Here is an 11,702-nt window from a genome sequence, read left to right as displayed (position 1 = left end):
TGTATCCCAAAAAGGTGCACTTTTGAGATCGTGAATCGAACTTGCCAAAATTCTCTTTTGTGTTCAGAATATAGCATATGCAACTAAATTGATGAAAGTATGAAACATTGGGTTTTATTCCTTTCTACTGTTCATAAGGAGTCTTCTTAAGAATAAGTATAATATATATTTTATGATGAATATAACATGTAGTGTTCACTACTTCTTCCCAAAAGTGTTTGACAACATTCATTTTTCATTAATCATAGTATGTGTCATTTCCTGAAGAGATCTATTTTTTTTTTAATATTTCTACAACACTATTTTGTTGAAGTAATCTAGGAGAGGAAAAGTTATGTAAAATTCCATTTGCTTCACAAAAAAATTCAGAAAGTTTATTTTTAAATTCACCTCAGGATAACTACGAATTGTTACAATACAAATATCTTTTTCATTTTGCACTGGGTTAAGGAACTCTACCAATATCCATCTGAAAAAGTCATCAACAATAACGAGTCTATACTTTTTACCATTGATAGAGGGTGTCCTTACAAAACCAAATAAATCAAAATGTAAAAGTTCAAGTGGTCTAGAAGTGGACATAATATTTTTTGAAGAAAAATATTATTTTGTTTGTTTCTCTTTCTGACATGCCACAAAGAATCTCTATTTCTGAAAGCCTCTGACTAAATTAAGTCTTTTCATTTTTGAGATTAACCTCAAATTGGCATGTCCCAATCTTTTGAGTCAAATCATTTGTTGTTCATTCATAGAAATAAGACACTACATCAACACAATTTAATTCGTTTTGTGAAGAAGCTGGAATTGAACATCAACTCACAACTCCATACACTCCACAACAAAATGGAGTTAATGAAAGGAGAAATAGATCTTTAATAGAGATGGCTAGATGCATGTTGCATGAGAAGGAATTGCCTAAACTATTTTGGGCAGAAGCGGAAAACACATCGGCCTTTCTTCAAAATTGACACCCGATCAAGGCTTTGAAAGATAAATCTCCTTTTGAAGCTTGGTATCGGTATGAGCCTTCACTAACCTTTCTTAAGGTGTCTGGTTGTGTTTGTTTCTCACATGTTCCACAGATTACGTGTGACAAATTTGACAAAAAATAAATTCCGGGAATTTTTGTGGGCTATAATTCAGATTCAAAAGCCTACAAAGTGTATCGTCCTCAAAGTGGAAAGATGGCCGTCTCTAGAGATGTGCATTTTAGTGAAGATCAATAATAGGACTAGAAGAATCCTCAAAGAACAATTGGATCTTTCAACAATATTGAAGATGATCATCATGGAAAGAAAACTATATAGTTGTGTGAGGATGAATTAGAAGATGATCCTCCCATTAGAAGCACAAGGCTGTTGTCAGACATCTACCAAAGGTGCAGTGTAGCAATATGCGAACCTGCTTGCTGTGAGGAAGCACTGAAAGATCCAAAATGGAAAAATGCAATGGAGGAGAAGATGTTAGTGATTCAAAAAAACAAAACATGGAAACTAGTTGACAAACTTGAAAATAGAAAAATCATTGGAGTTGAATGGGTTTTCAGAACAAAGCTTAATGCAGATTGCTCAATCAATAAATACAAGGCGAAACCTATAGTTAAAGGGTATGCACAAATTTTTGGTGTTGATTATTCTGTCACTTCTGCACCTGTCTCAAGATTAGATACAATTAGATTGGTGTTAGCAGTTATTGCCGAAAAGGGCCGGAAAGTATTCCAGTAAGATGTCAAATCAGCCTTTTCAAATGGAGTTTTACAAGAAGAGATATATGTGGAGCAGTTAGAGCGATTTGTGGTGCAAGGTAAAGAAAAGGTAAAGTTTATCTACTCAAAAAGGCCCTTTATGGCTAAAAACGGGCTTGGTAAGTAGGATAAATGATCACCTATTGAGTATAGGCTTTGTAAAAAGCTTATAAGTCCACTCTTTATGTGATGTATAAGAGAAATGACTTTCTCATAGTTTCCCTCTATTGATGATATGTTAGTGACAGAAGATGATACAAGGCTAGTTGAAGAGTTCAAACAAGAAATGAGGCAGACTTTCGAAATGACGGATCTTGGTCTTATGACTTTAGGAGTAAGCAGTTTTTTATTTGCTAAATTGTTAGCAACGTGAGTAGTATTCAGTTTTTATTTTTCTTAAACTATAAGTGTATTGCTGCTGTTGAATAAAACTGAATTATCAATTTCTTCTCATCCTTGAACATATTCTCATCTTTTTGCTTCTATGTTTTTATTTTCTATTTTTCATTCATAAACTCAATGAGTTAGAATCTGATAACCAAATTTTGTGTCATATAAACATTTTTTATTCATAACTCAATGAAAGTTAGAATCTTATAAACAAATTTTGTGTCATACAAAGTCCGATAGTGGCAAAAACTCTCGAAAGATTTCTAATAGTTACATAAAGAATAATACTCAAAAGTTTAAAGAGGGAGAGTAAATAATATTTATATGTTATTGTTTAAATAGTGGATTAATACTTGTATGCTGTTACTTAAATAGTAGATTAAGTCCCCAAATATATTTAGACAAAAATGTATTAGATGTAACAATTATTTGTTGGTATAAAAATATTGTCTCTTCTCTTTCGTTTCTCTGCATTTAACGTAAATTTTTTATGATTCAACTTTATTTGACTTAAATTGTCTTATAATCATAAGTTGAATCTTTTAAATTTTAAAAGTTCGTTTTTAATCCTTATAAAAAAATCACATTTTTAATCCCTTAAAAATTAAGTAGTTTTATTCGATAATGGATTGTCAACATACATTTTGGAATGAAATTTTTGGCAATAATTTTTAATTCATATGTTATGCATCCCAAACTAAAAAATTATTAATTTTTGTGAAATGTTTTTTATAATATTATAAACTTGTTCGCAAAAAATATTTAAAAATTAAAAGACAATTAAATATATTTATTTCAGTAGTAATTAAAACTATTTGTATAATAAATTTTTACAAACCGAAAAAAGTGATTTATTTTTACGGAGATTAAAATTAAAATTTTAAAGTTTTATAAAGACTAAAAATTTGATCACTCTCCTTTAAAAGGAATACACTTCTGTTTCCTATAATATTTTCTACAATATGCGATCCATTTTTTATTACTATTTGTTATTGTTTGGTTAATTGAGATTGTGTTGTTTTCTTGCATTATTCATGTTTTATCGGTTCATTTCCTTCTACTAAGAGAATTGTTATGGTTTTCAACCTTCCAGTTTTACAATTATACATGCACTTATTATTTATGTTTTATAGCCCCATAACAGAGGATTGATACTCATGCACACATCTATTCTCACACTATATGTTTTTTTTTTTAAGGTTCTCACACTACATGTTACTTGTTAAGGTTCTCACAGTTATTTGTTCGTATGCAGGTTCCATAACAGAGCATTGGGATTAGATAATCAATTTTCCTAACAACTCTTTTTTTTTCTTTTTTTTTATAACATAAATTTAGGTTGAAGAGATAGTGCATCAATTCAAGGTAGGGAAGAATTTAGGACTCACTGAGCACTTATAGATGGATTTACATTTATCTCCTTTCAATACAAGTAACAACTCTCTAACAGGACATCCTCAACAACATTAAATAGTCTATATTTTCATGCTCATTCAGGGGGCATCAAGCCTTACAACATGACTAGCCCGATGATGCTAATTCTAACAAGGTGGTTGCTCATCCACCTCAAATATTTACTCAAAATGTGTAAAATACACTACTGAATTGAAGCTTCCGATAACATTGTTAATCTCACTTTTCACTATCGGATTGAGTTTTTCCATTACCAGATCCTAGAATCCGGAAAAATATCAAGAGTTATGGGGGGTTGGATGAGTGTCGCCCTTTTAACAAGTGTTTGTGGAGTCTTTTACTAGATTTAAGTTAATATGGTGGAATCAAATCAAGGATCAAACTCAAGAAAGATAATACACCATAAATTGCAAATATCAACACGAGTCGAGAACAAAATAGTCTGAACATAAAATAATTTATATTTGTGAAGAGTATATATAAACTTCTTGTGTTGGTTTATAAACAAAGTGTATCAAGAGTATTGTATCAATGTATTTTGCTCTTATACCAGATTATTCAAAACCTATTTTGTGAACTAATAACATTCCTAACATATGTGTTTGATGTTACAAAACAAAAGAAACATAGAGTTAATGTGCATTAGTTTGCTTCAACATATATGTAATTTGACATTGCCAATCATGGTTGGAATACAATTTATTGCTGCTTATTATGCTTCTGGTTGGGAATGTGCTCAGTTTTGGCAAGTCACTTTGTGACTGGTTTTGATATGGTTTGGGTATTTAAGCCACTGTAATTATGTGTATGTTGCTTTGTTTTGGTGAGTTCTGACAATTGGGTTGTAGTTAATTCTTCTGCTATTTAAGCTATTTTTACTAGAGCTATGTTTGCAATTGCATAGGTTCAATTCTCAATGGTTTGTTACAAGTGATTATCAATTCATATTTTGGGCAAAAATAATTGACAAAATACCTTTTCCAGAGTAGTTTTTATGCAATCTTCAAACCTCCACCACTTATCAGCCACCCAGAATAGAGACTGCATGGATGAGGAATCCAAAATTGCAAAACCAATAGCAACCTACAATTTAATCCACTGCAGTATGTAAACATATGGCAGCACGCTCTTGACAAGATGTTTGCGTTATTCAGCCAAATCTAAGGGGAAAAGAATGAAAGTATCAACATCCAACACTTTGGTGTTATTATCAGCTGTCCCCTTGTAAAAGAAAATCAGAGAAAAGAGAATACACTTTTAAACCCGAGACATGACTCTATTTGATTCATTTGGCCCGTATTTTCCAAAGAACAATACTGTCTTCTTATTTCACATGCATTTAACTTCTCTTCTTTTGATTCGATTAACGAGCAACGCTGCTTCTTACTGCTCTGTTCAAAGCTTCCAGAACCTGACGACCAATTTTTCTCTTTAGACATTGAAAAACCAACAATTGGAACAAAATTGGACGATTGAATAGAATTGGTGCTTGAAAGACCCTTAGAAATATTAACTACTCCATCTTTGCCAGATGAATAGTTTTCCACATCAGCAGTTTCCATATCTGAAGTAAGCATATTAGCAATGACCATGTCTGAGAAATTTGTCTTTGGTACCATACCTAAAGCAGCTTTCAAAGAACTATGATGATTCTTTGGGAGGAATTCAGTTTTCTGGATTGCTGTCTCCATGCAATCAAGCTTACTAATTTGGGGAAAATCCTTAGATTTTCTCATTATATGGTAAAAAGCTGTTTCTTCAGTTGGATTGTCATAACTTGCTTTAGGCTCAGGGATTAAAACACCTAAAGCAATGAAAAGAAACAATAATGACATTAAAAAAGCAAAAAAGTAATTGTCAAATCACATGCTAGTAAAAAGGTGTACCTGTATCAACTACACTGCTCATGTTATCCGAGCTTTCAGATATATTATGATCATTTAAAATCAGATAATGGTTGATATTTTCGTGTTTGGCTTTTCTGAGATCAGCGGGAAAATTGACATCAGTTTGTCCAGGAACTTTGTCGTCGTCATCCAAGACAACTACCTCATGACCATGGTAAGACATCTTCTCACGACCATGGTAAGACCTCTTCTCAGGGGCATGATTTCTTGGAAGATGGACTTCCACTGATGGACAGCGAACATTTTCAAATGAAGACAGGAGAGAATAGTTTTTGGCTTTCTCCCGTATGTGGTCAAATACTGTTTTCTCAGTGATGATTTTCAATTTGTCTCCTTCAACTTCAAGAGCACACCCACCTTCCACACAAAATTAGTTGGTGAAGGGAAGAATGTTTTTGAAAGTCTTAGAAGTTGATAAAATGATATTAAGAGTGCTACCTTCCTCTAACATTTCATCCAAGAGGTCGAAGCTGGGACTGCAAATAAAGAGCACCGTAAATATTTGATGTCTTCAAAATGCTATACTTTAACTAACAAGAAGATAAACATTTCAAGAGAAGATGACTTACATGGAATCACTTTCCTCCTTATCTTTGCTCAAATTGTTTGTCCTTTCCTTTGGTATATGGGTTACATTTATATCCTCATCGTCTATTACAAATATTTCTTCAGGTGGAGGAAACGAAGCCTGCTTCCTGTTTCTTTTTAAAATCACATTTGTATTGCTCTCTTTCTTAAGGAATAACTTTTGATGGACATCAATACCAACTGTATGAAAAAAACAGAAGAATTGAGTGGTAACCCCGCAATGTAGACCAACTATTTTGGAGAAGATTTATAATTGAGAGGTTTAACAACCACATCTTACTGTATTCCTCAAATATAAAATTGGCTTTGATAGTCTGCTTCCCTTGCGAGATGGGCACATTAATTGTTGTGCTGTATGGGCTGTAACATGAAAACATAATGATCTAAGCCTGAAATATGAGTTGGACAGTAAAAAGAATAGGGTAGCAGAAGAGCATTTGATTCAAGGATAGTAAAGTAAGAGTTATGCAATTTATTCATTTACACGCAACACAAACTGTATATGCAATAAGTAGTAAATTTGTAATGCGGTGACTTCTTTTAAATGGCTGTGTCTATGGTGGGCCACCACAATAAGTGGTCCAAAAAAGACCACATTTCTTTTAAATTTTAACCATTGGATCTTGCAAGTCTATTAGATCTAGTAGGTTAGTAGTTCTGTTAGTTTCTGGACTTCCTACTTAAAACTTCTTTGGTGTCACTTACTTCAATATATGCTCTAACATATATTGAGTTTACTGCAAATATAAACTCGGGGATTATTTTATGTACCTGGAGAACTGATCAACCCTGCAACAACAATTTGAAAAACATTAAACTGCGATTAGATGAGGAAAGAACAATTCTTGCAAATAGAGTGCCATAATACTAAATACTAATGGATCAATACCATCAAGGAGACATGTTTGAAAGAAACTTTTAATTTGAGTACACTATCAAGTCATAAAATCTGAATTTGTAAGAGTCATCATCACCTAATTTTTTCATGAAAGAGAATAGTGTTGTCTTCTTCCAATCCAATAATCTGTGAGAAAGAAATTTGGGAAACTCATTTAAATTATTAAATGTCTAACATTCTTCAAAGAAAACACTCAGATAACACACCATATCAGCATAATGTCGTTTTGCTGACTGGCCTGACTGTGATATTCTAGTCAATGTCACTACTAGCTTGGACTTTCCTTGCATATGGCTTTCGATTTCTGCAAGCTTCACATCAACTTTTGGAGGTAGCGATAAGAGAGAATCCTTAATATGGTTACCAAATGGGTATTTTCGACCAGTCACTATCTCTATTTTCCTCGGATCAGCTTCAGCGAGCGTTTCAAACGATTTAATTCCCATTGAATGCAGTGCCTGTAAAGAACAACAAAAAATCGAGCAATTAAAGGATATAGTGCACAAAGTATTAACAATAATTATATGGATTAATAACAAAAAAGGTAAGTTAAAATCACCTTTGCTGTAACCATCCCAATTCCAGGCAACTGTTTTAAAAGGTATGGACTATCATCCCAAAGCTTCTGGTCAAATGATTTAGCTAGAAGAGCTGAATTCACAGCTCCTTTGAAATTTCTTTTATGAACAAAATAGTCTTTCATGCATTTTGCAATTCTACATCCATTGGAGCATATAGAATTTATGTCCTGTAACAGGAGTTTACTTAATTACTAAGACATAAGTATGTTGATCTGTAGCAAAAAGACTGATGTTACAATGCTTACCTGAATTAGAGATAGGTCATGCACTGAAGGATCACCAGTTAAGCAATCATTTGCTAAAATAAATATCTTTTCTTCTCTTGTTTGAATGCGCCTTTTCTTTTTCCCTTTATCTCCAAGAATGTGAAATCGAAGCCGACCATCTTTGTCTGCATTGATTTCGTTTAACTGCTTCTTTTCATTGCGTCTGAGCTGTATCCCTTCATTTTCCATTAAATAATTGTGTCAATATTTAATACCGACACAATGTGTCCAAATATAAAAAGTTTCAACACTTATCCGCACATGCAATTTCTTCGGCAAAACATACAACACGAAGAGCATCTTCCAAACTGCAGTTTTCAGGAGTCCGCATTATCTGTTTCATGGTATCAAATCTCAAATAGTACTTTGTCATTAACCTTCCAGGATCTAAAGTAGGAAAAGGAAAAAATATCAGCGACCAGTTTGGATTTTCACAAATATTTAAGGGATATAACTATTCGCGAATATATCAATACCTAGTGGACTCAAGAGGAAACCATCTTCATCAACCCAGACCATTTGATATTGTGATAACTCGTTAACTTTCTGAACACAAATCTCTGAGATGGGGGGAAAAATATCTAGGTGAAAGAGAAAGGGAGATAATAGGAAACAGAAAGCTATAATATAAGATAGTAAGTTGGTGACAATTGTACCTTGCACATGCTTCTCTAAACGATCATCAGAAATTCCTTTCTTAATAGCATAGTTCACGGGATTCTTGGTGTGCATAAAAAATTTCATCAGATGGGATGGTAGAATCTAAGACAAAACTTAAAGACGTCCATACTCACTTACCTTTTTCATTCTAACATACAAGTAGGAACATTTCATCCATTCAAATGCTTTCGTAATATCAGATACTGTCAATTGAACTATTTCGGCAAGTAAATGCTCTGTCACACATGAGAGTAATCTAGGATAAACAAAAATCAATTAGCTAAGCAGGATAGTTGCTCCATGTTTACAGAAATGAGCAACATTCAAGTATGTTACATCCATTGGCAACATAGAAAGAGGCTGTCTTACTGCGATTCCACTACTTCACACCCACTTAAGAGATTCTCATACAAATGAACCTGGAGTAAAAGCATATGTAAGAAAATAAGAGCACATGTGAAGGGACAGAGTTAGTTATCAAAATCGAAGAACTTTGGGAGTGTAGAAGTTAAAAAGCATTCTGCAGGCCAGTGGCAAACAACACATGAGAGAGAGCAGAAGAAAATGTGTTCGGGTAGCATAGTTCACCGTTTCTCTCCTAGTCATGATTATAACCATGCCTGTATCATCAAATGGTGGTCGGCCTGCCCTTCCGGACATCTGTACATAAACAAATTTAGCTTAAATAATATTATTAACAGTCAAACAGAGCAACTAAATAAAAAGGAAAAATATTCAAGCATTGATTTGTTGGGAGGGTCACTATCCAAGTGGGGCCTACCCCAATTAAAATAAGATAAAAACACCAATTTTCACCCGACTTTCTATACTAAAAATCCCTCATGTTCTGAACAGAAACAAATACACTTTTAGGCTCATATCACCACCACACGCTGCATGCCTCCTTTTTAACCTCTCACCCGCCTAAATTATTTACTGACTAGAGCATCAGAGTGCATGAAGGTACACCACCATCATCAGACATCATTGTTGCCATGGATTCCAGCCATGCACCACCATTTGCGGAACTATTCTTCATTCTATCTGTCATCACTATGAGATTTTCTTTCTTTTTTGTATAACCTCCATTTTCATTCAGAACAACAATAAACATGGCTATCAGAGTTTATAGGTAATCTGGACTAAGAGAATAAAGTAACTAAAAAAATTCATATCTTAATCGAGGGCTATTGTATGAATATGCATTGTTAACCAAAGAGTTTTGTTTATACATCGCTAAACAAAACCTCAATTGATAATTGTCAGTGCCATACTTCTATACAATTGATACATGTATGGACGCAAGATCAAATTAAGTAAAACCTATACTGATGAAATAAATAATTACCCATATCACTAGTCGTTTTGCAATACTGTGTATGTATAAACTAAAAAATTATCATAAGGTATCTTAATGAGAAAACCTGTAATATAGTGGAGCGGTCATATTCCATGTAAAGACCTTTTTCTTTGTTGCTGAAAATAATTAGCATTCCAATAAGTCGATTTGAAAAAAGAGAAGGAATCAAATTAGTTTTCTGCATATATGATATACTACAATAAAGTGCATAAAATATTAAAAATAAAACATACAAGTGCTGTGTTGATTTAATAACCACTGTATGCGCTGGGAGGTTGATTCCATGGGCTAGTGTATTTGTAGTGCAAAGTACTTGGATGTCACCTTTGAGAAAAAGGCCTTCCACAATATTGCGATCTTTGAGGCAAAGCCCACCATTGTGATAACCAACTGCAAGCAAATGTCATTTTCTAAATTTCACAATTCTACAGGTTTAAAAATTTTAAGAATGAGCATGGGATTGCACTCCATAGCATTGTAATTTTGCAAAAGCAAGAAACATGTGCATGGGGACTAGATCTGAAGGCCAATCACTGGTATCAAGGGGGAAGCAGTGGAAAGCGGTGGCTAAGGGAGGAGAGATCTGTTATAGATGCTACACAAAACGGAAACACTAATACAAGTTTAAGATATTATATGCCTGCAGATGAACAATTTAATAAATTATTCATCCAGGAGTGTTTCGGAAGCAAAAAGTCAATATCTTTTGTTTGAAGAAAGGAGAACACGATACCTAATTGTTCCATGCCTCTGCAATGGCTGTAGGAAAAGTTAATATGATCAAGAAGTTGAAAAATGATGGCAGTAATGCACCAACCAATCAAACGTGTGTGGGGCGGCACATTTATGTCATACCTCCTTCTCTATCAAAGAAGATGGAACGTATGCTTAATTCTTTCTAGTGGGAGTCAACAATAATACAGTAAAAGAAATTAGGTGGATTTCTTGGGATAAACTAACTATCCCTAAACATAAAGGAGGCATGGGCTTCAAACGTTTAGGAGTCTTTAATTTATCTATGGTGGGGAAGCAAGATTGGAATCTTATATCCAACCCTGATGCTTTTCTATCCCAGGTTCTCAAAGCTAAATATGAACATAGTCCAAGTTATTCCTAGAAAAGTATACAGAGCTTTCAATTATTGATAAAGCAAGGTAAGAATGGTGTAAATCTTGTTTCAAGGGTTTGAATCACATTTCATCTTGTATTTCTGAAGTTATTACTAACGAAATATCATAACTAATTGCCAGCAAAAAAAACATACCACCATAAAGAATATATGATTGCATTTGTTTGTCATTGAGTGATAGAGAAGCCTCCCTGAGCTGATCTTGCTGCTGTCTGCTCTTAATGAAAGGATTTGACTGACCAAAATTCATGACAATTTGAGCAAGTCGCTGAGCTGCTTCTTGAGCTCCTTTTCTTGTTGAACAAAATATAAGCGCAGATTTCCCTCTTGAGTATTGCATGAGGATATCTGAAATCCCGTGTACAGAAAGAATGATGATTTTTTTTTTCTTATATAGAAATGTTAATAACAGAGAAAAGTTACAGAGCATAAAGCTGTTAACTCATACGGTGAATTACACTGCTTACCAAAAATATAGTTTTGAAGGCGCTGCATGGTAGTTTAAAACAGAAAAATTAAGATAAATTTAAATGATAGAATGGATTATTTAAAAGTAGCACATTCTGGCATTAGTCAACTTCAAACCAACCTTCTCAAATAGAAAGTCATTTTTGGCTGGAGCATAGCCTGCATAAATTTGGTAGTAGAACAAAAATAAATGGTTACTGCCAGGTATACAGGCCAAAGCTCAAGATATTGACTAATGCAATAAAAAAATTCACAAATTGAAATTTAGTGTCTTTTGTTCATGCCATCTTTTTTCCTG

General features: G+C 33.6%; 2 protein-coding genes across 12 annotated transcripts in view; one reads left to right on the top strand and one right to left on the bottom strand.

Moving 5' to 3' along the window:
• Positions 1 to 719: 719 nt before the first annotated feature.
• LOC101504570 (DExH-box ATP-dependent RNA helicase DExH17) overlaps positions 720 to 11,702 on the bottom strand; it is a 14,054-nt gene continuing 3,071 nt past the window's right edge. For 7 of the 11 annotated variants that reach the window (XM_012713318.3, XM_012713319.3, XM_073366634.1 and 4 more), the window contains 21 exons: positions 11,526 to 11,563; positions 11,404 to 11,425; positions 11,072 to 11,284; positions 10,041 to 10,197; positions 9,872 to 9,923; positions 9,036 to 9,107; positions 8,817 to 8,866; positions 8,586 to 8,703; positions 8,444 to 8,507; positions 8,264 to 8,347; positions 8,049 to 8,174; positions 7,767 to 7,963; positions 7,500 to 7,688; positions 7,147 to 7,398; positions 7,017 to 7,066; positions 6,814 to 6,831; positions 6,323 to 6,402; positions 6,024 to 6,222; positions 5,893 to 5,930; positions 5,434 to 5,811; positions 4,024 to 5,351 (listed from right to left, as the gene is read on the bottom strand). In XM_012713318.3, the coding sequence (XP_012568772.1) occupies positions 4,783 to 5,351; positions 5,434 to 5,811; positions 5,893 to 5,930; positions 6,024 to 6,222; positions 6,323 to 6,402; positions 6,814 to 6,831; positions 7,017 to 7,066; positions 7,147 to 7,398; positions 7,500 to 7,688; positions 7,767 to 7,963; positions 8,049 to 8,174; positions 8,264 to 8,347; positions 8,444 to 8,507; positions 8,586 to 8,703; positions 8,817 to 8,866; positions 9,036 to 9,107; positions 9,872 to 9,923; positions 10,041 to 10,197; positions 11,072 to 11,284; positions 11,404 to 11,425; positions 11,526 to 11,563 (2,966 nt within the window). In that variant the 3' untranslated portion in view covers positions 4,024 to 4,782. Of the gene's footprint in view, positions 1,422 to 4,023; positions 5,352 to 5,433; positions 5,812 to 5,892; positions 5,931 to 6,023; positions 6,223 to 6,322; positions 6,403 to 6,813; positions 6,832 to 7,016; positions 7,067 to 7,146; positions 7,399 to 7,499; positions 7,689 to 7,766; positions 7,964 to 8,048; positions 8,175 to 8,263; positions 8,348 to 8,443; positions 8,508 to 8,585; positions 8,704 to 8,816; positions 8,867 to 9,035; positions 9,108 to 9,871; positions 9,924 to 10,040; positions 10,198 to 11,071; positions 11,285 to 11,403; positions 11,426 to 11,525; positions 11,564 to 11,702 lie in introns of those variants that run through there. The other 4 variants (XR_012162415.1, XM_012713320.3, XM_027332931.2 and 1 more) reach the window with 4 other exon arrangements.
• Positions 1,185 to 1,724, top strand: LOC140919756 (uncharacterized mitochondrial protein AtMg00820-like). The gene is made up of 2 exons (XM_073366389.1): positions 1,185 to 1,202; positions 1,308 to 1,724. Exons 1-2 carry the CDS (start codon positions 1,185 to 1,187, stop codon positions 1,722 to 1,724), a joined length of 435 nt encoding a protein of 144 aa, XP_073222490.1.

Source organism: Cicer arietinum, chromosome 3, assembly GCF_000331145.2.
Source record: "Cicer arietinum cultivar CDC Frontier isolate Library 1 chromosome 3, Cicar.CDCFrontier_v2.0, whole genome shotgun sequence".
NCBI lineage: Eukaryota > Viridiplantae > Streptophyta > Magnoliopsida > Fabales > Fabaceae > Cicer > Cicer arietinum.
The sequence above is the reverse complement of the archived record's forward strand: the minus strand, read 5'-3'. Positions and strand labels throughout refer to the sequence as shown.